Raw genomic sequence first — 26,581 nt, forward strand, 5'->3', positions numbered from 1 at the left:
CGAAGGTGTTTGGTTTATGTGGAGGGAGCTCAGAAAAAAGGATCTGAACCAGGTCTAAGAGGTGGTGGCTTCTCTTCAGCTCTTACTTTGGTGCCTACACATGGACAGAGATGCCCAACTTCAGAACCTCAACGAGCAGCTCTGGCTCAAAGCCAGAAAACGAGACAAGCTCAGGGACAGAAGAGTTTACACCTTACAGCAGGCTTGCGCAAGACTTTAAAATTGCATTTATGCACCTTTAAGAGGTCCAAAAAGGCTTTTATAAAGAAAAAACAATGTATTCCCTGCTTTCTCTCAGAAATGTTAGTTCGGTGCCTACAGTTAGCGTGAAGATTTGCACAAGAGTTTTAATCGGCTGTCATCCTACTTTGAAAGGGTAGAAGGATATTTAATTATTCTCCAAAGATGTGTTTTTTCAAAGAAGGTTCTTATTTGAGTCAAGGAGATGTGAAAATTCAAGAGGAACGTGAGAAGTTTGGAGTTGGAAGTGATTGTGCATTTTAATATTAACCACTTGAGGGCAAACATTTTGTTGCTGGACTGAAAGCTGGGAAATAAATTTTCATTCTATAAATGTTTGCCAAAATCATGGAAAACAGAGAAAACTCAGAACAAGAAACAAATAAAAATGTAGATGAAAAAATACTTTCCTACAAAAATATGAGATGGGAGAACAAAGCCGTGGCATCCAGCCCACCGAGTCCTCAGGTGCTGTCATTGCACCGGGCTCAGACCGCGACAGTGCCGCATCCATGGGGTTTCCTGGACTTTTATGGAGGTTTGTCTTTTGGTGTATAATATTTATATTATTCTGGTGTATTTATATTTATTCTGGTGTATAATATTTATATTATTCTGGTGTATAATATTTATATTATTCCCACCAGGGATAATATAAATACACACTCAGGACCGCCTTCATACACCCTTCTAAGACCATACTTAAAGAAAACACAAACTTAATTTTCCTTTTTACACACTTCCAGCGAACCACCTCTGCAAAGGAGTCTTCGGCTAGCGTGTTCCCATTTCCATTCAAGCTGGCCAGTAAAAGACGCCACTGGGTATGACGCTGGCCACATGCCCAACAAGTTGCACGCGTCTCATTGCCACGTTGGAAGGAATGGGAAAGGCAGAATGGTTAGCAGAGCAACCTGGGTAGCTCTGTGCTGCCAAGCAAGCTGCCCTGGAGGGCATAAACCAAACCTGCTTTTGCCACATTGAGGGTTTTATGACGTTTTTGTCATTTTTACAATTTTTAGGAGAATCGCTGGTTATTTCACTAGCTAACTTTGGCCAATTCCAAGCGGGGGAAAAAATGAAAAGCTAAAATATTCTGTTGTTATTCTGAAAAACGTTTGTATTGGCCTGTTTTGATCTGAACAAAGCTTATTCCTTCTGTGAGATGCATTTATCCTCCCTGTGTCTCACCGACGCGGGCCTCACCTGCATCATCCGTCCGGCCGTTGGACAATCGAAAGGAGTTGGAGTGACTCCCTGCTTGCTTGTATTTCTTGAACCTACCGAAGACAAGGGAGTGGAGAACATCAGTAGATACCCACCAAGAAGCCCAGGTTACCTTCTGGATGAAGGGATTTCCCCACTTTCTTATGGCTTGATGAACTAGCTGGTGGGTCCAAGAGGCTACAGGACCTCTAAAATCCTGCCTACGGGCATAACTTTTAACTAACCACCTCTGGAAAGGCTGCAGGAGAGCAGAGCAAGGTGGAAGCCAGGAGGAGAAGCTTTAAGGCTGCTTTTTATGAGGACACCCCAAGGAATTCTGCTTGGCGGGCTGATTCAGCAAAGCACATAAACCCCAGGTTGATTCGTCCTTCTGCAGCAGAGCCCTTCTCCGTGAGCTTTTAACTTGAAGCAGATGCTTACGCGCCGTTTGCCTGAAGTTAAGGGTTTTGCTGAATCACTGGGCAGGCGGCGGTGAACAGAAACTCTTTTTTTAAGGGCTGAAAGCCAGGTGGGGAGGACTCAAACTCTGCTGCTGCCGAACTCCCGAGGCAAAACTCTCATCAGGTTCACCACTGCGAGGGCAGGCCCGGAGCCAGGAGACAAAGGGTATTTTTCCACTGCTAAGGAAATGTTTTCTTTTTTTTTTTTTTTAACTTATTGAATCACCAAAATGGTGAGTAAATTAAAATGTTTACTGAAGGTGAATAAACACCCTCTTCTAGCTGAGCAGATATGCACTCAGAAGCTGGGAATGCCGCATTTTGAGCAGCCCAGATGCTTGGAATTTTTAGAAATGGACCTAAAAAGGCTCTGTAATGTTATAGTTCCAGCTACAGCATCACCTAATGCTCCCAGCAAGCTCCGGTCGTACGTCACCTGGCAGCAGAAGACGCACAGGCACGACGTACAGGTCTGGTACCCGAGCCAGAGCTTGGATGTTGGATCACGTTCCATATCAAGATGGGAATCCAGGAATAACACGCCCGGTTATACATGCAAAGGACTTTCCAGCTCGAGCGCTGTGTTCAGCTTCCCTGGATTACTCAATCCAACATCCTTACCCTTGCAAGGAAACCTTCCCTGCTTTTTAACTGCACTGAGAGGACTGTAGTTTAATCTATCCTACTAAATATGACATTTTCAGTAGCAGAACAGGCATTACCCCACACGAGGATCAGCTTTATGGAGAAAGGAATAAGCATCATGTACTAGATAACCCCAAGCATCATTTTCATTATCCTTACAGGTTTCTTTTTAAAGCACCGGCTGTGTCAGCCTTTAGCTTAGGAAACAGCACAAAAGGCTCATTCCTGTTCAATCAGTAATGAATTTCTGTCAAACAAGGGAAGTCAGCATTAAAGCATCTCTTACCTTAACATGTACAGCACAATAATAATAAATACTATGACTAGAAGGGAAGACAGGGCCACCATCACAGCTATAATTGGAGTCTCATCTGCAATAGGAGAAGAAAAGTGTGGTTATCAACATCAGGAAACATCCAGCACCATCACTGAACAGGGCAGAGCTCTACAATTTCTGCTTGTAAAATAATAATAACAACAATAACAACAACAATAATAATAAAGGTATTGAGCAAGGTTATGTTTGTCCAGTCTGACAGTGAAGACATGACCTGAGCGAGCACCACGTATCTCAGATACTCCGAGGTCAGATTAAAATCTGTAACCACTGTTCGAAGCACTTCAATCTTGTCTAAGAGTTGGTCACTGTGAATCTGTGACCTCGCAGATGAAAACAGCGATTGAGAAAGTTGTGAGTGGGCTGTTTTAGGGGTTTCTTCTGCACAGCTGAACGTGCCCATGGTGGCCCACCAGCCGTTGGAAGAAGTTTGGTCTATCACCTGGGGACCCGCAAAGTCTTCTGCCTGAGACGTAAGGATCCATGCAAGAAGTTTCTAAACAGGTCCGTGAGTTTGGTACAGCGTGATAAGGAACCTTACTTTAAACTGGGTGAAAACTGTGGCCTTTGTGAGATCACACAGATACTACATGTGTAAAACAGTCACGATTTTGCTTCCAGTTCTGTGTCAAATAGGACAAGAGGGCGATGCTTGGTGCTGCACCGGAGCTCTCAACACCTTCAGGCTGAGGTTTGCTGGAGAGGCTCAGGGCTACTGAGCTACTGATCATCTGCCTGGCTCATCGCGAAGAGGTGACTTCTTTCCTCCCTGGAAATACTGAGTTTAGAGAGGAGGTGATGATGTTAGACAACCCATCGTGCACGCTCGGTACCGCAAGGCCACAGAGTATGAACTAATTTGGCTCACTTTTTGTTGTTCGCTCACTCGCAGATGCTTCTCAAGGGCAGGCACCGCACAATTCCCTCGCATACACACTGAGATTAGGCACATCTGAAACGTTCCCATCCTCCGGGACCCACAACAGATTTTTTTTTAAATAAGCTATTTGTAACTTGGCCCGGAGGTCAGCGAAACAGCGGTCGGTGCAAGCAAATTACCCAGATGGGGTTGGAAGCCAAGCAACGCTAACTGGATAGGAAAATGTCCCTGAAGGGCATTTTTTCAGATAAACGTGGATGCCAGCGACGCCAGCTGGGGGTATTTTCATTTTTCATCAGTTCGCTCAATCTGTATGGGCCACTGCACCGTGTCTACACGGCTCAGCCCCCCGGGACTGCAGGGCAGGACCCCCCTTTCCACCTTCTGTGCATCCGTTTCCCTGCCAGGGCAGGTTCCTGCTCCATGTGTCTCAGCAATTTCAACCAGCAGATTTTCTTAGGTGGGTTTTATTTTGTCCGTCTCTGACTCCTGAGCTACCACGGGGCACTCTGCTTATATTTCTGCATTTGTCCCTCTGTGGTCGTGAGGTCTAGAAATGCTATCCTGATCAAAAGATATGATTTTTGTGTAATGATTTGAAGGCAATGATCTGGTATGGCAAATGAAAACATGAAATCCTCCCAGCCTTGCATGTCTTTGTTCTTTCCATCTACTGTCCTCAAATGTCGGCATCTCCCCCAGCTCAGCAGGAAAAAGACAAGGAATTTTATTGGGAGGCATTTCTGCCTCCTGCAGGCTCAGTAGCTGTTTGAGCCTTAGCATTACCCACCGTGAGGCTTTCCAAAAGCAAGACCAGGGAGGCAAAGCAACCACGGAGCGTCTTAGCCCGGTCACAGCCAGCCCTTGCCTCTCCTCTAACCTGCTTCCCGTTCAGACCTCTGCCCGCAACCATCACCGCCCTCCTGGCTGGAGGAGGGGAAGGTCACAAAGCCCGCAGCGCTGGGTCCCCACTACGCATCGTTGGACCGTTTCTCCTGCCTTGGATGGAGCTAAGCTCAGCCTAACCGGTGCTGAGCCAGGCAGGGGCCGCTGCGGCAGCGCCGGTTGGCAGGAGAGGTGATTTACGGGCAGGGGTGCCTCTGGCAGCAGGATGCAGGGAGCCTGAGGGGTTGGGTTTTTTCTTTGCAGCCGTTCTTTCGACACATCTGGCTGGATGAGTTAGAGCTTTTCCACCGTGGCGGCTAACTGCCGGCGCGCTGCCCGGCCACCCAGCAAAGCCCCGGCAGGAAACAAGCTGGAGGGTCCCCAGCTGGTCCCTCCTTCCCCACCCAGCCATGGCAAGCGGTGCCCACCTCCCCACAGCTCCCGTCCCGCTCGAGCCTCGGCTCCAGGGGTTTCACGCTTGCAATTCGCTTGGAGAACGGACGTGGACTCAACCCTCTGCTTCCACAGACCTGCAGTGCTGGAGCACCCATCTCGGTCCAGAGCCTGGAAGGCACCGGGATGCTTAAATCTTGTCCTAGCACCTCTGAGGAGCCAGCACACCATCTTCTGATGCTCAAGATCACGTCTCCCACTGTAGGTAGAGGTGCTATGTAGTGGTCTATAGGCTATATACCACACAGACCCGGGCGCAGCCACCCGGCAGAAAGGGACAGGGCTGAGCAGCCCTCCTTGCTCATCGCTGTCAACGCCTGCCCACAAAACTTGAGTCAAATAGAGCAGATGAGAAACTATGGGATCATAAGCAAAAAAAAAGGGGGTAAAAGAAATGGAAGCAAAGACATAGAGTCAATATTTTTTAAATAAAACCTTCATCACATGAGATGGCGAGCTCCTGGAAAAGCAAATCCTGCAAAGTGGTTGCAGAGGGGGAGCAGAGCAGAAGCAAGAGTTTAAATCCCATCTCTTAGACCCTGAGCAGAGTTTAAATCACAGGCCAGCTACGTTCCCTGCAAACATCACAGAGACCCTGCAGGAGCAGACCCATGATGCAACCTCTGTTTGTCTTCCTGCAATATTTCCTTCCTGGTCATATTTGGGAGGTGGAAGAAGAAGCCACACCAGCCACCACGGCTCAGAATAAACCAGTGAGTGTATTCACAAAACACCTGAAATTACTCCCTCGGGACCACGTCACACGCGTGCACATGCTTTGCTTAGGACAAGGCCAGGCTGTCATCGTACGCCGCTCAGCACAGCGGTCCTCCGGCCCCATCGACAAGGTGCTACCAAGGCAGCGAGGAGCACTGGGAGGGGTGTGCGACATGCAGAGCAATGCTTCAGAGCCAGAGGATCCTCCTGAGCTCCAGGTCTCTCTGCTGCTTTCTCTCCATGCTGGTGGGATACAGATGCATTATTTCAACCCGTCCATAGGGAAACAGGAGAGGGTTCGTTGCTTTCTTCCTTCAAACCATGTCTGGATGCCTTTCTGGAAGGTAGGCATGGCCCTTTCTGTGCCCGTGTGAACCTCATGAAGTTCAACAAGGCCAAGCACAAGGTCCTGCACCTGGGTCGGGGGAATCCTCAGTATCAGCACAGGCTGGGGGATGAAGGGATTGAGAGCAGCCCTGAGGAGAAGAACTTGGGATCCTGGTGGATGAAAACTTGGACATGAGTCGGCAACGTGTGCTCGCAGCCCAGAAAGCCAACTGTATCCTGGGCTGCATCCAAAGCAGCGTGGGCAGCGGGGCGAGGGAGGGGATTCTGCCCCTCTGCTCCGCTCTGGGGAGACCCCCCTGGAGCCCTGCGTCCAGCTCGGGGGTCCTCAGCACGGGAAGGACATGGAGCTGTTGGAGCGGGGCCAGAGGAGGCCAGGAAGGTGCTCAGAAGGCTGGAACAGCTCTGCTGTGAGGACAGGCTGAGAGCTGGGGGGGTTCAGCCCGGAGAAGAGAAGGCTCTGGGGAGACCTGATTGCGGCCTTTCAGTACCTGAAGGGAGCCTACAAGAAAGCTGGAGAGGCACTTTTTACAAGGGCCTGTAGTGATAGGACAAGGGGTAACTGTTTTAAACTAAAAGAGGATAGATTTGGCCTAGACATAAGGAAGAAAGTTTTTACAATGAGGGTGGTGAAACACTGGAAGGGGTTGCCCAGAGAAGTTGTGGATGCCCCATCCCTGGAAACATTCAAGGCCAGGCTGGACGGGGCTCTGAGCAACCTGATCTAGTGGAAGATGTCCCTGCTCATGGCAGGGGGTTGGACGAGATGACCTTTGAAGGTCTCTTCCAACCCAGACCATTCTGTGATTCCATGGTGCAACCATCGGGCGATCCCTTCAGGAGGCGGCACACCAGCAGGCACGAGTGTCTCTCCAGCCCAAGCCCAGGCTTTTCTGCTTACTGAAATGCCCGCTTTATCCATCACACCAATTCCAGTCATGGAGCAGGAGAAGGCAGGGCACTTCTCATCCACACTGCCCCACTGGGAAGGGATCTGTCTTGCTGATACATCCCCAGAGCTGTCTCAGATGTGGAGCTGGAGCCTGGAGCATGGCATCATCCCTTGAACAGGTAAAGTCATAAATATTTGTGCAGCTTTACTCTCTTCCCCCCAGGGAAAGCAGGCAAGAATTTTTAGCGAGCTTGCCAAGGACGCCTGAGTTAGCTTTTCCCTTCCAGGCCTGCGAAGGATTAAACCATCTCGTTAGCAGCCGAAGCACAAAAAGAGCTTACGGATGCCCTAAAAGGCCACGGTCGCTAAAAGGGGATGGGGAAGGACTTGCAGACGCTGTGAGAGTCGGGTGCTGCTGGGAAAGGCAAACCTCCAATTTCCATCAGTCTGACTTCAGGAAAAATCCCCTTCTGAGCCCAAATCAGAAGACCAGGGCGAGCAGAGCCACCTGCAAACACCCTGCCGCGCTGCCCTGCTCAGCACCGACACCAGCACGGGCAGCTCCGCCACCCAACAGCCCCAAAGCTGGCAGAGATCTCTTCTGCCAACGCTGATTTGGGAGGGGGATGGAAATAAAAGGGCTACTTGTTTCCTGCAAGAGTCACAAATAATCACTTGTCGAAGTGTACGGGGTGGTTGAGATACACCACGGTGGGTGGGTTCACGTGACAGTACGAGTGTCAGCCATAAGAGGCAGATGATTTTCACTGATTTGGATAAAAAGTAGTTTTCTGCTCCTCATCTTCAAAATAACCCTCAGTCAACATTTTGTTCGGCAAGCTTTTAATTTCGCAATATCATTGCAAATATCCCCCCAGAATAATCCTCCAAGTCACACGGGACTTGGAAAATATTAATTAGTCGATTAATATTAACGGTAATATTAATATTAGCAATATTAATATCATTAGGAAGTCAGATTTTTTCCCATTTTTCGTTTCTGTGCTCTTAGGGGCAGGGATGAACAACGGCAGAGATAGCACAAAACAACACCTCAGCCATGCCAGATCCAAGGGATTTACGCGGAATATTTCTACATCACCTTCATCATTATTTTAAATGAATTCCCTCAGACCCGTGTCCCTTTTATTTCTCCTGTGCCAGTGTGTACTGACCGTGACTATCGCAGAGCATCTGTCTTTTCCGCTATACCGTCGGCGGGACGGTGCGGGTTTGGCACACCGAGCAGCGCCAAGCGGATCGCCGTGGAGTTTACAAAACTGAAACACTCATCGGAGCAATGATGAAAACACACAGAGGAAGCGTGTTTCTATAGATAGCAACCAGACCGGCTGTACCTCCGCTCTACCCGCTCCTATACTGCGAAAGCAATGAGTAATTGCAAATATTCTGGTAGTGTTGCCAGTTCTCAGAACTAAGAGATGGAAAAATGCCCTTAAGTGCTATTATATTACAAAAAATGGATTTGTGCTCCTGCTTGCCAACAGAATTAAGGAGAATAATAATTATTCACATCATTTGCAGAATGGGTCCGGACCAAAGAGGGTAAGTCACAGTCAATAAAGACAATTCATAAGCAAAAAAAAAGAAGGAAATTTCTTGAATGGCTTCTTAGATCTTGGTCATCCAACTCTAGGGACGGTAACGCTGATATTTTCAGAGTGTTCAGCAGGAACTCGTCGTGTCTAATAGGACATGTACAAGTGGTACGGAATTGTTTATTTCTGAGAAGAAGAGCCCAACACAAATGAAGATATCAGTGTGTCACCAGCTCTTCTGAAGAGCTTGATAGGCTTTGTAAAAGCAAGTTTGGAAGTGTGTCATAAGGAGAGCTAGCTAATAGCAGAATATTTCTGGAAATGCTTTTACTGAGGGCTTGACTAAAGAGCAATGAAATACAAAACTCTTACCTCTTCTGTCAGAGTTACCTGCAGAAAAAGAAAACAAAAGTCTCTTAGCAACAAAGAAATATACATTTTAATACGTCAGGAAGGATCAAAGACCAAGACAGTAACAAATTTAGTAACTCTCATCATCATCTTGTAAATCTTTCCTTTAAAACACCAGCTACAAAGCCAGGATGTTAAAACGAATTTCAGCCTTCACTTAGTTACAAGGATGAAGGAACAAACCCCAACTTTTTATCAGCACAGCAGGGAGCTGAAGCCGAGCTGTAAGATTGATAAACACAATTTACCGCCCTTAATCGATAACACAGTTTGTTTAACCCTATAACTAGAAAGTGACTGGTGTAATTCATTAGCACTTAAATATTACGAGATAACACTCGTGCATAATTTTAAAAGAGCGGCTGAGCCAAGGGTTCAATTAAGAGCAGCTGGGCTCCGGGATGGGGATGATGAGCATCCAAGGAAAGCCTCTACCTGCTGTTTTGGATGCCTCATCTAGAGGAAACCAGAACAAAGCTGTGCTGCTGAGAGCCCAGCCCAGCTCTCCTGCCGCAACGCTGCGAGCACAGGCACCCCACGCCCCTCTTTTACGCGTGAAGAGCTGCAGCATGGGGCTGAGGCCGATCTTGGTAGGTCTGGGGAAGCCGGAGCTGCCTGTACAAAATGTAATTCATGCGGCGCTTCTGCCCCTGTCCCTCTCTTGAGCACCACTTAATTCTTCCATGACCGATATCCAAATTTCCCATTCAGATTAATGGCAAAGGCAGCCCTAAAACTAATTTTGCTCCTTGACAGATTACTTGAAATAAAGAAAGAATCAGGTTTGGTCATTTGTTCTCGGGACTGACATCAAATGAGGAGCCACATCTGGCCTTGATGGTGCAATGGCCAACGTGTCATAGCGTACACCAAGGGAGTTCACCAAAACCAGTAAGCCAAGTCATAAAAAAAGTAGTAAAGACACAAAAATGATAAATTCAGTCCCCCCCTAGCAGACATCATATAACAAAATCCAGATCTTAGCAGTACTTAAGGCTTTTGCCTCCACCATTCCCATTTGAAGGCTACGTTTATTCTAAACTTGCACCGTGCATGCATCTAAGGTTACTCTGGACTCCTTCACTCTGCAAAAAAGCCTTGAGGATTTGTGTTTGAAAGGAAGCTGGATGAGCTCGGCAATGGCAGGACACTAAGAAAGTTGGGTTGCAAACTTCCTTCAGCCACATCCCTTCCTGTGTTGGTAGCAAAGACAACTTCACTGCAGCTTCACAGGCTGCGGTTTCCAAAGACGCCCTGAGGAAGAGGGCACACACATCTCACTGACGTGAAGAGGTGTTTAGATACCCAACACCCAATATCCCTCCAGAAATTTATTCTTAAGGAATGTACACTTGACATCTCCCTGCACTAACTCTGGTATTTTCTTCTTTCAGTCTTTTCTACCCCACCACCGAGTTACCCATCCTGTTTTTCCACTAAATCCTGCAGTGTCAAGGCTTTCACTATAACCTTTAGCAGGCACTGCTACCTACCTGTTGCAGCCCAGAGACACGTAGTATCAGAGCTGGGTCTCAAACGATGCAGCAATGGGCAAACCATGGCTGAAGAATCACAGATCATCTAAGATTTCTGGTCACCTCAGCCTCTTTTTGCCTGATTTTTGCTCTTAACCTACACTGAGCAGCCAAACTCTACATTCTTAGGGGCCACTTTTATGATGTGCCAAGAGGGGAATGACAGCAGGATGGCAACGGAGACAACTCTTGCTCATCCAGACCTTTCAAAGATTAAAGCAGCCCAAGTAATGGGGAAAAACTGATAATGTAAGCATAGAATCACAGAACGGTTTGGGTTGGAAGGGACTTCAAAGATCATCTCGTCCAACCCCCCTGCCGTGGGCAGGGACATCTTTCACTAGATCAGGTTGCTCAAAGCCCCGTCTGACCTGACCTTCAGCACTTGCAGGGATGGGGCACGCACCCCTGGTTGGCCACCTCTAGTCTAAGCCTTAAATCCTTTGGGACAGGGACTGCCTCGCTGTCTGTGCGCTTGTACGGTGCCAAAAAGCATGACTTGAGCCCATGGTGGCTACCAAAATACAAATAAATGCAGAAACACTCTGGATAACCCAAGCTCTGCAGCTGAGCGCCAATCCCGAGTGATTTATTGCTATTGCCTACACAGACCCGTTACGGATCAACTTTTCAGCCAGCACCTGGAAGCTGTGCAGCACTAGCCCCATTTCACACTCCGGAAACCACAAAAAGCAAAGAAATTCATCTGTGACAAAAGTGGAACGAAATCCTAGGGTTTCTGGTGCCCCAGCATCTTGGCAAGAAGCCCAAACCTTCAGTAGGATAAATCTCTTCTGATCTGGTCACTTCAGGGAGTTATATTTTTTCGTATCGCTGTGGAATTTGCCCCAAAGTGTCTTCTCATTCCCTTTTGTTCAGCAAAACAAAAGAAAAGCAAAGAAACAAACCCAGAGGCAGGGTGGCCTGGAGAAGAAGGGTGAAGGAGATGCCTACCGTTATGGGCAGCAGAAGAGGTCTCTTGCGTTGTCACCGTCGCACTGAAATTCCTCTCCGTCGTCTCCGCTTCTGTGCTGGGGAGAGTGGTGCGTGGAGCAGACGGCGTCACGCTGGGCAGCAGGGAGGTGGCCGGAGGCACGGGCACGGTTTTCCCCAGGTTGGAGGTGTTGAGGCTGACAGCGGTGGTGTTGGGGGAGATCCTGGTGGCTGGGGTTGTAGGTGGCTTTGAGGCCACGGTGGCAACAGTCACTGGAGTGCTAACGTTGAGGCTGTTTGTGCTCGTCGTAGTCCCATTCTCGGGACCTGCTGCAGGAGCTTTGGTGGGACTCCTGGGGGAGGCGGGCACTGTTGTGGGTGGCTCTGCGAGAGGAGGAAGCACAAGGGAACCTCCATGAGACACCTTTCTGCAACACCGGAGGGTTTAGATGCTGGAGATTCACGCGATTAACTACAAGGATAAAACAGCCAAAAAATCCCAGCTCCCAAGGACAGGGAATGCTTTGCACAGCACGGTGATGCACATCCTATAAAAGCAAGTGACTTGAATACGTATTAAGATATCGAGGAGGTACGAAGGCTAGAGCCCCTGTAAGAGAGGATCGATGTTTGCTAGAGCTAAAACCTGCACATCCTATTTATGAGCACCTGCAGCCCATCACCCCCTTTTTGACACTTCATATTACAGTTAAGCAGAGGGCAGAAGGGTAAGTCACCGAGCATGTGAGCACTTACTCCTTTGATCCTAAAGATGGTTTAGGGACAAGAGAGAGGAGACAATGAGTGTAGTTTACCTGTCGTACTGTTGTTAGCACCTACGCTTATCAGGCCACTTCCGAGCAAAAGGAGAAAGAACCACAAATCCATGTTGACCTGGGGAAGAGAGCAAAGAACAGTCATTTAAACCCTCGTGCAACATCATCCCAAAATAATTCAAACTGGGGCCGCTGATGTGCATCTTGCGTGTGTAGAGCTGGAAGGGAGGAGTGAACGTGTGGCTGGAGTCCCTGCAGGCATGTGGATGGGAAGGATTTATCGATATGTTCCCAACTGGAGGGCGTATGGGGAGATCCCAGTCTGGTGGACCAGCAAAGGTGACCAGAGATGAAGCAGGGAATGAGTGAACTGTGGGAGAGCATGAGAAGAACGAGCTATGAAGCTGAGCACCAAAGATAAGTACCTCCTCTTAAAGCACATTAATAATGTGTTCATGTAACGGTCTGCAAATGAGTGTACTTTGAGCAAACTGAAACGAGACAGACGTGACGACCACGGCAAGGAACCTCGATCCAAAATGCCCGGGAATCGGATGCAGGGAAGAAGGAGCGGTCGGGTTCTCCCGCGGGCAGTGCCCGGCGGATCGCTGCCGGCTCACTGAAGCCCCTGCCTGTTACGGGGTGCGGGCAGAACGCCCGCACAAGGCCCCGCTCAGCTCCATTCAAACCCATCAGGTTCCCCGCACGTGCGGACGAAACAAATACCCGTAAATAATAATCCCAGATCATCTGCAAGCGCAGGCTGCACATTCATTGTACTGCATGTTTCTTCTGAGGAAACGTCCTGGAAAATTACAGGACGATGACATCAGTAGAGTTGTTTCCCCCAGGCTTTCTCCCCCAGCCCTTTTAAATACAAGGTTTTTATGGTGATTTCTTTCCTCTGTAGACCTCAAAAAGCTCCTGAGAAATGGGTATCGTTATCTCCTCCCAAACAGATACGGGTCCAGAGGCTGAGGCAAACGACAGTGAGATGTGAGATGTCATCGTCCTGGCCAGAAGAGAGCCCAAAGCTGCCAAGCCCCAGACCCCGGGGCCTCCCAAGGACGGGCCAGCATCTCGCATCTGCTACGAGCCCAGAGAGGGCTCAGAGATGGCTCTGCTATGTGCCGCTGACCGGCAGCTGCCGTACGACTCTCTCCTGTCCTTCAGGCTTTTGTCACGCGTCCCGTTGCATCTTCAGCATCTCCTGGGAGAAGGCTGTGAGATCTCGCCGCCAAGTCAACTCGTCACGCTGCCAAGAAAGGGTTTTATTCCCGATATGCAGTCTAAGCCTCCCCCTCTTAAATACATCTCGTATTGTTTGTTCTCGTTGTATTTATTCAAATCTGCTTCCATCTAGACCCATCCCAAACTCTGGGCAAAGGGACAACACTGAAGTCATCAACGTGCTGGAAACGATATCAGAAATACAAGATCCTCCCCACCCCACCCGGGAGTATCCTCCCACCAGCACCACCCACTTACATGTTTTTCCTCCCCCCCGAAAGAAAACCTGGCAAAAATCGAACTTACTCAGTGACCAAAAGGTCAGACAAACCCTGAACCAGAAGGAAACCAACCTCCAGAGATAAGAGCTTTCCTTCGGCTCCCTCCATGACCAAATCCTGGGGCAGGGCTTTCTCCAAGAGGTCCCACTGGTGCGAGCAGACAACTTTCCAGAGGGTTTCACCACCGGTTAAAGTATCTGTCTGGATGAATTTGAACCAATTCAGTCCTCCTGCCACTTCGTGAGAGCAGGGCTGGTCCTGCAATGCCTCCTGCGAGGCTCTGCTCTAGGGTGGGGTGTCCAGAAAGCCCACAGCCGGCAGGGTTTCGATGACATGCTCCACTCTTGGTGCTTAGCACACCCCATGCGACTCGTTCAACCACCTGCCAGGGGCTGAGATGCACTTGGTCTAAACCGTTTTGGCTTTGGAGAGAAAACCTGATGCTTATAAGGAAGAAATTTGTTATGATGAGGGTGTTGAGGCACTGGCCCAGGTTGCCCAGAGAGGTGGTAGATGCCTCATCCCTGGAAACATTCAAGGTCAGGTTGGACGGAGCTCTGAGCAACCTGATCTGGTTGAAGATGTCCCTGCTCGTTGCAGGGAGGTTGGACTAGATGACCTTTAAAGGTCCCTTCCAACCCAAACTATTCTATGATTCTGTGATTCCGTGTTTTGAGGGCTGACGGCAAGCCAGTGCAGGCGGAGCTTGGGGAAAAGCACAGCGGCAAGTGCACCAGGATGTCGGCTTTTGCTCCAAGGCTGCTCAATAAGCAATCGCACTCTGGAGCTGAGATGGTCCTAAGCAAAAGAGGTTTTCCACCCCCCCCAGTGTAAGAAATGGGAGCTCATGTCCTCCCATTACAACGGGGAAGCACATGAAGCTGCGCTGCCAGCAAGAATGAAAGCAACTCACGGCAGGAGATGGATCCTTTGAGCATCCCGCTGTGGAAACCCACAGAGAGAGGGTGCTCCTCGCGATCGGACCCACGTGCAAAGGCAGAAGGACCCCAAGTCCACACTGAATCTCCAAACGAACCTAACGGCGGCACCGAGATGCTCCTGAAACTCGCAAGGGCTGATGAAGGCACCAAGGTCTTGCCATTGCCACCGCTTCCCTTGCCGGGAACCCATCACTACCGCAACAAGAAAACAATAACAAGGTAAAGGGAAAGACCTGGCTCTTCTGCAAACACTACTAGGAAAAAAAAGTGACTGTTTGCTGTGTTTTGATGAATATTTGTACAGAAACGCCATTCTTGTAGGTGGATATGGCTCCTTTCCTCTTCCCCCTGCCCCATTTCTCAAAACCAGAGTTTCTCTTCGTTTGGGATCCCGTTCATTTGGAATTTCTGTTCATTTGGGATCCTGTTCATTTGGGATTCCACTCATTTGGGATCCCCTTCATTTGGGATCCCGTTCATTTGGGATCCCGTTCATTTGGGATTCCCACAGCTCTACCTGCGCTAGCTCTGCAGTAGCACTTTGCCCCGAGAGCAGACAAACCAGTCGCTAACTGGGATGCTCCCACCACGTCGGCATCCTACCGGTTCCTCACACCGAGATCTTGCTCCTCACCGCCTGGCCCGTAATTAACTGATAACTGGAAAACCATACAGATCTTAATCTCTTCCAAGCCTTTCTTAATGGCTTCAAGGATCTTTTGCGCGGGCTGCTCCAGCTCCTGCAGCACAGCTCACGTACCAGGGGAATGACAATTTGTTCATGGTCACTCAGCAAAGGGGTGGCAGAGCTGGGACTGGACCCCAGAGGACCCGGTTTCTCTCCTGTCCATGGTCCCTGGAGCCCTTTTGAGGAAGTTAAGGAAGGAAAGATGGATGGGTTAGCCCATACTGACCCCACACCCCTTCCCTGAGGCCAATAGCCGAATGTCCCACTGGCCTCCAATGCTCTTCTGCCCCATCCTCAACATATTTTCCCTTGGCATCAAAAGCAGGACATGGAGGGTGGAAGGAAGTAAAAGCTGTGAATCCCCTCTTCTTTCTGCCCTCCGTTATGGGGGAGTAACCCACGTACAATAAAAGCGGTTGGTTTTATTTCCATGACCGTGACTGCCACATGGATGAGAGCTGAGGGCGGCTCCTGGACCAGCCATGGGTACCGGCTGCGAAACCCCTTCGGGATGGCGGGCTGATGCAGGTCCCTCCTTCGCCGAGCCGGCAGCGCAGCTCCCATGCCCTGGGATTACATCAGTGGGCAGGCAGCTGCCTGCCTTTCCAACCCCCTTGATATTACTTTTAATAAGTTCATTGATCCTTGAGTGGATCGCATTAGGAGGAAAGGCTTGGCAAGGGGAGAGAAGACCCAGTTTCCCCAAGCCTTGCCCCGTTTTTGTGAAGAAAGCTGGATGCAGGCGGCCCATGCGGACCCTGAGTTTTTATGGCTTTATTACTGTGAATGTCAAAAGAAACAGGACGCCGGGCAGCCCCGAGAGCATCACGGCTCGCTGTGCAGATCATTACACAAAAACCCCGGGAGCTGCTCCTGTGACCGGCGATCAGCTGCCAGCGCCGCTTTATCACCTTAAAACCAGATCCGGAGCAGAGAGCAAACACAAGAGCCCTGCGCGAGGGGAGGGCTGTGCCAGCCCAGCCCCCGGCTCCCAGCCCCTGCTATTAAACACTCCCTATTCCCAAATGCAGTATAAATAAATGCCAGCGGTACGCCGTTACCCGCTTCTTAACATAAAAGGCCTCAAGAGTCCTACCCCAAAGCTGGAGAAACCCGAGTCTCCCTTCCCCCTCGGCTCCCTCCCTGCTGGTTTCGGAAACGGAGAGGAAATACTTGTAATGTTATCAACATAAACACAGCTCTTGGCCGGCTGCAACATCCTGCGAGCTCTGCAGAAAAACACCCTGACGTCACGGCGCCGGCTCTGCCGAGGAGAAAGGAGCCGGCTTCGGCACCGCTGCCCCGGCGGGTCGGGACGCTCGGCATCGCGTCTTCGCTTTAAACCTTCCTTTTCAAAAATCAGGGTTACAAACCTGAATGACTGCTACCGGTGCTTCCAGCAATATTTATATATATATAAAATATATATTTTTATATATATAATATATATATTTTTATATATATATATATATATGTAGTCTATATGCACTGTGCTCTCCCGTACACTGCTTGGGATCTTCCTATAGGAAAGGCTGAGTTTTAGGCTGCAGGACGTATGTTTTAAAATAAGCGGATCTTGTCAAGATGATTGATGCTGGAGCGGGGGGAAAAAAGGAAATAAACTCTTTATAAAGTAATAAGTGGCTTAAAAACAGTACTTGTGCGCGCTGCTGCTGTAGGGGGGTTTGGCTGCACCTCCCCGTGCTTCCAGAAAGCAAAGAATTAGTATTTAGTGCTGCAGAAACTGCCCAGATCCTACCCAGATACAGCCGTCCACAATCAAAGGCAGGATTTACCCCCACCTCTGACATATTCCTAATTCCTGGAAAATGAGGCAATCTTTTTCTGTGTGCGAGGAGGAGACACAACCCAAATTCTGCTCGGCTTTCCGGGACTCCAGAAACCACTGCTGCTATCAGTAGGATGCTAAAATGTAGTGGCTCAACCGAGACCACTCGACTGCCTTGTGCTGGCCCCAACCGCAGCGAAAAATAAAAAATTCTTTAGTTTTCTTCTTTTTTTTTGGCAGGGAAGAGGGCAAAACTAGGCGCAAGGTTAGCGTTTGCACCGGTTAGCTCTTTGAAGCAGCTCACAGTAGGATGAGAGCAAGCGTGAGCATGAAGAAAGGGGAAAAAGGTCTTTTTTTTTTTCTTTTTGGTGGCAACAAGCCATCGGCATGGCTCAGCTGCCCTGGAAAACAAACCTGCTGTTCCTTCTCCCCCTCCCTCCTCCCCTTAAATCCCGTTTGTGGTTTTCCAGCCTCTCGCTGGAGCTGCGATCCGCAGCAGAGGAGAGCTGCCCACGGGCTCGTCCCGTGGCAGAACAGTTTCACCAACACGGGGTTCCCCTTCTCCGTAACACCAAACCCCTCGCATCAGATGAGATGCAAAGGATGTAAAAACAACGATCACGATGAGCCCTGCTGCTGGGAGCTCCTCACCGAAAAGCAAAGCCTGGTCCCCTATGGGGAATCACCCAGGGGCCAAGTGTCGTGCAGGGGGGCTCCTTGACTTCTCCTCTTTAACGTCACGCAAGGAGCTGCTTTGGCTCCGAACCGAGCTGGGGTGGCTAAGGGGGTGTAGGTCGCCTCCTGCACCAGAGCTGTGGCCACCGCGGGAAGAGGAGCTGTTGAGTTTAGGGAGGGAAAAGGGGTTTGCTGCACTAAGATGCAGTGACTAATTCCTTGCATGTGTCTCTGAAGCTGAAACGAGGCCTTTGATGTGTCACTGAACATTATTCCCCCACCCCACCCTCTGCTTTTCCACTCTTCAACAGAAAAGATGAATCACAGCAACCATTCACCCTTTCTAAAAATCCACTTTTTTTTTTCTGCTTTTAAATAAACAAGCAGCTTCCACACAAGTGACAGCCACTGTACCGAACGGCGCACGAGGAGGAGGACGAGCCTGCGGTAAGGGCTTGGGGTTTTGCTTTCTCCACCTGCCCAACCTTCAACAAATCGCCCCTTTCCTGCACCTCGGTATTTACTCATGGCATGGTTCGGGTTGGAAGGGACCTTCAAAGGTCATCTACTCCAACCCCCTGCCATGGGCAGGGACATCATCCACCAGACCAGGCTGCTCAGAGCCCCGTCCAGCCTGGCCTTGAATGTTTCCAGGGATGGGGCATCCACCACCTCTCTGGGCAACCTGGGCCAGTGCCTCAACACCCTCATCATAAAACATTTCTTCCTTAGGTCCAACCTCAGCCCACCCTCTTGTGGTCCAAAGCTGTTGCCCCTTGTCCTGTCATTACAGGCCCTACTAAAGTCTGTGCCCATCTTTCTTATAAGCCCCCTTTAAGTACTGAAAGGCCGCAGTAAAGGTCTCCTGCAGCCTTCTCTTCTCCAGGCTGAACAACCCCAGCTCCCTCAGCCTTTCGTCACAGCAGAGAGGTTCCAGCTCTTGGACTGTTTTTGTGGCCCTCAGTCCAACGGGAGAACGCATAGTCCTCTCTCAAAGAGCAACATCATCATATGTGCATGGAGGGAACCTGACCCTACTCCCACCTGGCTTTCTGGGCACCCAGAAATAGCTAGCACTGTTTGTTAGGATGATGTGAAAAACTGAACCAGGATCAGTCTTCCTCGTGGAAGTCATCTTTAGCGAGATGTTAGTCTATCCCACGCCGATCATACAGGCTCTCAAGGAGAGAGAGAGCCTGGCAGCAGCAACATGTGTGAAACCATCGTGGGTGGATGTAGAGAGGATCAGGTGTTCACCCGCCAGACCCTGGAAGGAGGTTCCCCAAGCTCCCTTCCTACCTCTGTCGCTGAAAACTAAAAATCCCTGTGCTTCAGCCTGACCTACCGTAAAAAGGCTCCCAAATTGGCTTTTTTACTCCCTAGGTGAATGACACAGGTTTAATTAATTCAGGAATGTTTGCAAGGACCTTTGAGACCACAGTTAAGAATAACTTACTGGGTCCAGTCCTGTTTAACATCTTCATGAATGATCTGGACCACAGGGCAGAGTGCAGCCTCAGCAAGTTTGCTGATGACTCCAAACGGGGAGGAGCTGTTGAGATACCAGAGGGTCGTGCTGCCGTCCAGAGGGACCTCGCCAGGCTGGAGAAATGGGCCAACAGGGACCTCATGAAGTTCAACAAGGACAAGTGCAAAGTCCTGCCCCTGGGGAGGAACAACCCCAGGCACCACCAGCATGTGCTGGGGGCCACCCAGCTGGGAAGCAGCTTGGCAGGAGAGGACCTGGGGGTCCTGGGGGACACCAGGATGACCACGGGCCAGCAACGTGCCCTTGTCGCAAAGGTGGCCAGCGGTGCCCTGGGCTGGGTTAGACGGAGTGTTGCCCACAGGTGGAGGGAGGGGATCTTCCCCTCTGCTCAGCACTGGCAAGGCTACACCTGGAGTACTGAGTGCACTTCTTGGCTCCCCAGTACAAGACAGACATGGAGATACTGGGGAGAGTCCAGTGAAGGGCCACGAAGATGATGAAGGGCCTGGAGCACCTCTGCTGCGAGGAAAGGCTGAGAGAGCTGGGGCTGTTCAGCCTGGAGAAGGCTCAGGGGGTCTCATCGATGTCTACAAATACCTGAGGGGAGGGTGCAAAGAGGACGGAGCCGGGCTCTCTCCAGTGGTGCCCAGTGACAGGACGAGGGGCAGTGGGCACAAACGGAGGCACAGGAGGGTCCCTCTGAATGTCAGGAAACAGTTTTTGCCTGCGAGGGTGGCCGAGCACTGGCACAGGCTGCCCAGGGAGGTTGTGGAGCCTCCATCCTCGGAAATCTTCAAAATCTGTCTGGACACGGTCCTGGGCAACCACGTTTAGGTGGTCCTGCTGGAGTAGGGGTTGGCCGAGATGTCCTCCAGAGGTCCCTTCCCACCTCAGCCACTCTGGGATTCTGTAATTTGCTGTCCTGCAAACTTTTTGGAAGGCAAACCTGCCAGGATTTAAGCTCATACTGGGGTAAGATAATATCCAGCACTGAGAAGGAGATCCCTATACCGTGTCGGATATACGTGGGGGTCCCACCAGTGTCCCTCCAGCTCCACGCTGTCATTCAGTGAACAAGCACCAGTTACCGCATGCTGCGACAGCCCTCTGCCATGTACGAGACAACCCTCACCTCCTAGGAGCCACTAACACAGAGCCACGAAGCTCCTCAGAGAAATGAACCCATGGCAGAATCCTCCAAAGGAGCCTGGAGCATCTCGAGACTGATAAGCGAGCCTCCTAGAAGAGCCCCAAGACCAGGGAGTTACCATCTCAGTTAGAAGATAGGAAAATTAAAGTGATGAGGTTCTAAGCAAAAAAAAAGCAGAGAAAAACACCAATGAATGTAGATGCTTAAATAATCTGGACATGAAATAGTTCAGGCTCCTAAAGAGACGCAGAAATGTTGACTCTGGATATCCTCCTCTGTAGCTGCATCATGCCCGTTCTTAGTTTTCTGTATTGCCTGGCTTTTAGGAAAGAAATGTCTCTCTGTACGTTTAAAAACAGGCAAATACTAACATAGAGCCTAGAGACTGGATGGGCTTATGGTAAAAATACAGAAGTAAAAGCCAGGAGACGTAGGCTCCATCCCTGGCTATGCCAGGGGCAGATTGGTGGCTTGTCTAAGACCGAGGCGCTCGATGATCTCCAGTCCTTGCCCACTGAGTTGCACGGACGGGCGCTCCTGGCCGCGCCGCCGGCACAGCGAGCAGAAGCACCGTCTGGAAGCTGTCTGAGTGCCTCGGAGGGGAAGAGCTACAAATACTCCCAATTATTTTCCTAATAATAATTTTCCTAATAACCCTCATAATTAGGATGTGTCTAATTTGCCCTCAGCCACTCTTTTCTGCCGGCACCATGGCTGTCCGATCGCAGGAGCACGCGCCGGTCGCTCTTGCACCTCTCACCAGGCACAGAATAAACTGGGATGGGTGAGGGAATAAATTGTGGAGGGAGACAGAAGGGGATGAAGAGCTTCTTGGACCTGTAGCAATGGAGAACGACCAGCTGGAGAGGGCTTCCTAAAGGACACGGCATCAAGGAGTATCAAGGCGGGACAGGTAAAAGCCGGGAGAAGGTGAAGTCGTAAGAAAAAGGAGAGCGGTAAGCTAATCTGTCAGCTCAGGGAGGATGAAGATGAAGGACTGACCCTGAGCCTTGCCCAGGAGGAAGGTGCTGGGGAGGGAGGGTTTCGCTGCAGGCCAGGCTGGTGAGGGTCGGTGGGGTGGCAGGAGCTGCGTTGCAAAGGGGAGAGGGAGGCGAGACCTCCTTCGAGGGTAATTAAAATGGATCTGCTGAAGCAACACCCCCAGAGCTTGTAAAAACCCCTGGCTAGTACGAGACCAAAACCCGTGGTCTCCTGGTGTGCTTTCGGCTGTGCGACGGGCACCGCAGCCGCAACGTGGTGCTGGGAAGCGGAGAGTGACTGCCCACAAGGCTCGAGTGAAGCTGGTTCATCTCATTGTTCAAAATAATGGATTAATAAATAAATTAAAAAAAACCCCCTCAAGTCATACAGGAATATATTTCTTTAAATATTCCATTTTAGGGTGTCCCCTTCTTTGTCCCAGGCATCATTTGTAATATGTACAAAGAAAACACGAGCGCGGTTAGTACACCGGCTACGTAAAGGACCGGTTGCTTCTGAGCGAGGAGACGGGATGAAGCATGGCCATTATTTAGCCTAACAACATCCCTGCCTAGCAAGATGCCTTTCGGAGAGCGAGCGGTACGTGGGGAGGAGAAACAAGGTTTAAAAAAAAAAAAACAAACAACACATTAAAAAAAAATAAAGCCCAGCTTTTGGGCTCAGGACCTTCTGCAGGACCAGCTCCAAGCCGAGACCAAGCCAGGAGCCGGAGCATTTGGGCGGTGAGCGGTGAGAGCACCCTACTTAAAACAAAGGTGTCGGAGGGGATCATTCGCATGACAGCCTTAAAATCTCATTACAGAGGCTAAGCTCCAATTAAAACGCATGCGTTCGGTCATGCAGCTTAATCGCTGGTTGCGCTTACCCTGAAATCCGCCTGGGACACCTGTAGGGTGCGGGGAGCAGCCAGCCCGTCCCACGGAGCAGCGCCTGGGCTAAGAAAGTGCTGCGGATCCGTAAAATCACCAATTTACCTGCGGTAATTCTGCACCGCTGTTCAGTTCAGCCCTGTTGCCACAGTAACACTTCTGGTGTAGCCGAGATCACTGATTATGAAACTAGAAAAAAAATCAGAGGCTGCTAATTAGGATATACTCCAGTTCTCCAAAAGCTCCATATTAATGACATTACGATTGCAAGCGCAGGGAAAATAAAGACGCCAGAAAGCATCGCCTCGGTCAGCATCGGCGACCGCTGGCAGCCGCTTTTTGGGTCTTTTTATATATGGGTCTTAAAATTCAGCTTGCAAATTCCCTGTAAATTCGGCTTGTTTTCCTTCTCTTTAAACAAATGTGCAAGACTCGGTGGAACAGTCTTTACTCTTTACATATATTTGCATGTATTAGGATGGAAAAAAAGGGTCGAGGCTGATGTACAAATGGTGATAGCCGGAGCGGGGCCAGGGATGCATCCCCTGCACCTCGCATTAACTGTGTCTGTCTCTGTCGCGATTTGCCAGAGAAGGGAACCAAAATCACAATTTTACCAGTGGCTGCAAAGGTCTATAAACGAGGTTTGCAAACGAGGGGAAGCGGAGTTACAAACGTTTTCCTCTCCGACTCTCTTATTCCAGTGCCAAAAGCATTTTGAGGCACGTCTTCTGCCGAAGGCTTCAAGCTGAAAAGTCTGACTGGGAGCAGTTGTGCTGCCAGACACAAGCGTTTCTCAACGCAACCTACAAATAAGATACCGGAGCGTATTTCCAGGCGACAGGAAAATGGCCTGACAGGTATTTCGGGAGCCGCAAACCCAGAGCGATGCTGCTTTAAAAAGTCAGCTCACAAAACGCCTTAATTTTTCCGTTCTCATTGGATAACGAATCTACCAAGAGGATGAAATGGTGATAAATAAGCAAGGCCAAGGACCAAAACTGAGTTAACAGCTTACAATATTCATTACTGCAATGGCAGACCCTGCATTTCTCCATCCCACGGGCCCACCGCATGATGCACAGCCCGGCTGCTTGACTTCAGCCAGCTCCGCTGAGGAGGACCAGGAGCCACCACCTCCGACGGGGATGCAGAGGCTGAAAAACAAATTGCTGGTGCAAGCCGTGCCCTGAGCTCAGGCACGGCCTCGGGTTTGAACTGGGGAAGGGCCGGAGTCGAGTGGTGCCAGCACCTTCCAGCCCAAGACCATCGGGCTGCGATGCCCTGACCCAGACCCGCAGCAGGGCCCCTCCACTTTACATCCCTCCCCGTCGGCACAGGGGATTTCTGAAGCCTTAGCTACAACTTTTGATCCAAGAAAGAGCGAGCGAAGAGCTCTCCCCTGCAAGCAGCAAGGAAGTTTTAGGCAAGTAAAATGTAAATATCCAAAATGGGAAACACAGAATAATCAGTTGGGGGTGACCTAGAGACTTCAGGTACCACCTGGCTGACAGCAAGGACGCTGTTTTTACAAACATCTTTTGCCCAGCTGAAGGCCATCACGAAAACAAGCTGCAGCTGATTCGTAAAGCAATGCAAAGGGCTGCTGAAGCTCTCCTCCGGGTCGCAGGTGAAATTTGGATCAAAATGCAACACTGCGAGCTCTGACGCGGTTGCTGGAGGTATTAAAAGCTGGAGCAATTGTAGATCATATGGGACCCACCAGAAAATAAGAACAGAAACAATCACTCTTTGGCCATCTCAATTTATAGCAAGTATCCCAGTCCCTACTTCTTAAATTAGTAGAAATAAATGGAGAAAAAAAATACTATATAGATAAAAAGCCTCTGAATGCTGCAGGGCTGTGCCCTCCCGTAGCACAGGCGACGGGGACTTCACATCCACAGCAAGAGCCGAAGGCACCCGCCAGCGAAGGGCAGCCCAAAAGCAGCGAGGGGCTTTCCAGAAGGCAATGCTACCCCACCCGCTGGATGGAGCTCCTAGCAATTACCCTCCCCCGGCCTAATTACACCTCCTCAGCTCCTGGTTTGAGTAGTGCCGGGGATTAACGCTGGCAATGAAGCCGATGACTTGGGTAAGGGCTCTTCCCCAGGCTGCCCCGGGATCGGCGCTGCACCGCTGCCGATAAACCTTCCTCTGCGAAGGGGGAAAAGCAAAGTGCTCGGAGGAGAATTGGGGAATCACCTTTTTCCCCCTTTGAGGCAGGAAAATAAGCAGGATTCAGTTTTTATTTTAGCAGCGTCACCTAAAGTCTCAAAGGTGCAGTTTCGCTCACTCTTGCATGAACCGGTCTCTTCTCCCATTCACCGGTAATACTGGGGATGTGTTAGGTGTAGTGTTAATTACCTATAAATGTGATTTATTAGCTGGAAACAATGCAAGGGCTGACCTTGTGTGCTAAGACATTCACCGCCCACAACATACGATCAACTGGCCAAGCCTGAGGGCAGCCCAGCCCCCAGCAGACGAGGATTGCCACGTTACAAATAAGAAATTAATAAAACCAGTGGGATTCAGCTGCCATTGATGAGTTTTTAGTTGGAGGCATTATTTCTAACCTTTTAATAGGCTTATTTACAGGAATTAGTCCTTTAATGCTGTGTGCTCAGGTATATAGTACAGTATAAGCCAGTTTGATGCGACCACAGAGAGAACATCTGCTTTTGTGAGCAATTAGGGAAATTATTGCCAATTACGGGGATTGCAGGTAAGAGCAGCTGGGGAGAGAGGCTAAGAGGAGGGATGCAAAGCTTTTCAAGATGCTGCCGTGAGCGGGAAGCTCACCGGGAACATAAATATCCCGGCAGAGAGGAGCCTGCGCCCAGAGAGCAGCTGCAATACCCTCAGCAAGGAAAGGATGACGGCGCCAGCGGAGCTGTGGGGCGATCCCTGTTACCGTTCACGCTGCCGGCATTTCCAGCAGCTCAGTCTCCCAAATATTCCTTCTCATCAGCTGACTCTCCCGAAAAAGGGCCAAACCCTGCCTCTGGTGGCTCTATTTCCACCTTCCATCTTTTTTTTTTCCCTCTATTTTTTCCATCCATCTTTTTTCCCCCTCTATTTTCCTTTCCATCTTCCATGCCCAAGAGGGGTGTCCTCATTCAAGACGAAGTGATGCGGCAGGCACAGGTCTTAGAGCCACACCAACCAGCCGGGCATCTTCTGTCATTGTACTGCTATAAACCTATTACATATATATTTCTACATATTTATATATATATACATAGAGCTATAAATCTATTAGAAACCTAATATCATAAAGCTAATATCTATTATACATGTATTGCTATAAACCTATCATAAACCTAATATCATTGCTATAAACCTGTTTCCTGCTGACACAAGATTATGCAAACTGAAATGATCTTAAACAACAGGGTGGGTACAAGCCCCTGCAGATACCAACACAACATCTAATGCTCAGTAGTTCTGAAAGAAAAAATATAATTAAAATGCAGTTTCTTATCCTTAAAGTGATTAAATAACAGCCTGGGACGACTAACTTTTAGCCCTCCCATGTTATTCACAATTCATTCTGTATTTTAATCTCCCCAACAAAAGGCTGAACTCAATTGTATTATTGTCAGCGAGGGCTTTTACCATCAGCCTTCGCAACGGTCAAGGCACAGGAGAGAACAATGACTCTCACAGGAGACTAAATACAATCTAAACAAAAATACCCTGTTGCTAAGGTTGAAATCAGCCCTTTTTTTGGGCACAGCCGGGTAGTCGGGAATCCCGGTGCCACCCTATATAAAATAAACAGGGAAGAATTAGGACTCGGATAGGGGAAAATAACCTGACACTCAGCCCCGTTGTGTTTTTCCCTTCGGGATGGAATTTAAAATATGAATATCCCATAGGGGACCTTAAACCCAAGCCAACAGCTGGAGCATGCTGGTGTTCGCAGCAGGCGATGCTCTACCAAAGCCCATGTGTTGCTCCAACCTCTGCGGTCCTGGGCTTCATGTCTTGCTCCAGCAAGGGCAGGAGGTGAACCATGACTGAAGACCTCCATGGTGAAACCTTGAGGTTATCGTAGCGCTGACGTCTACGATGCTCGGGAGACGGCTGCTGGGAATGATCCGTGCTGCAGGGCTGGATGGCACCGTTGCCAGCACGGCAAGAGGAAAGCTGGAGAAGATGGAGAAGCAAGCTCTGCCAGAGCAAA

General features: G+C 49.7%; 1 protein-coding gene across 7 annotated transcripts in view; it reads right to left on the reverse strand.

The window, feature by feature from the left end:
• The window catches only part of PTPRA (protein tyrosine phosphatase receptor type A), a 131,518-nt gene that overhangs the window by 17,049 nt on the left and 87,888 nt on the right, over positions 1-26,581 (reverse strand). For 2 of the 7 annotated variants that reach the window (XM_087737029.1, XM_087737030.1), the window contains 6 exons: positions 13,859-13,987; positions 12,315-12,393; positions 11,521-11,883; positions 8,993-9,010; positions 2,839-2,923; positions 1,447-1,520 (listed from right to left, as the gene is read on the reverse strand). In XM_087737029.1, the coding sequence (XP_087593155.1) occupies positions 1,447-1,520; positions 2,839-2,923; positions 8,993-9,010; positions 11,521-11,883; positions 12,315-12,393; positions 13,859-13,987 (748 nt within the window). Of the gene's footprint in view, positions 1-1,446; positions 1,521-2,838; positions 2,924-8,992; positions 9,011-11,520; positions 11,884-12,314; positions 12,394-13,001; positions 13,626-13,858; positions 13,988-16,511; positions 16,553-22,385; positions 22,579-26,581 lie in introns of those variants that run through there. The other 5 variants (XM_087737034.1, XM_087737032.1, XM_087737035.1 and 2 more) reach the window with 4 other exon arrangements.

This window comes from Nipponia nippon, unplaced genomic scaffold (assembly GCF_047370975.1).
Source record: "Nipponia nippon isolate SJK-2023a ecotype South Korea unplaced genomic scaffold, ASM4737097v1 scaffold_6, whole genome shotgun sequence".
Classification (NCBI taxonomy): Eukaryota; Metazoa; Chordata; class Aves; order Pelecaniformes; family Threskiornithidae; genus Nipponia; species Nipponia nippon.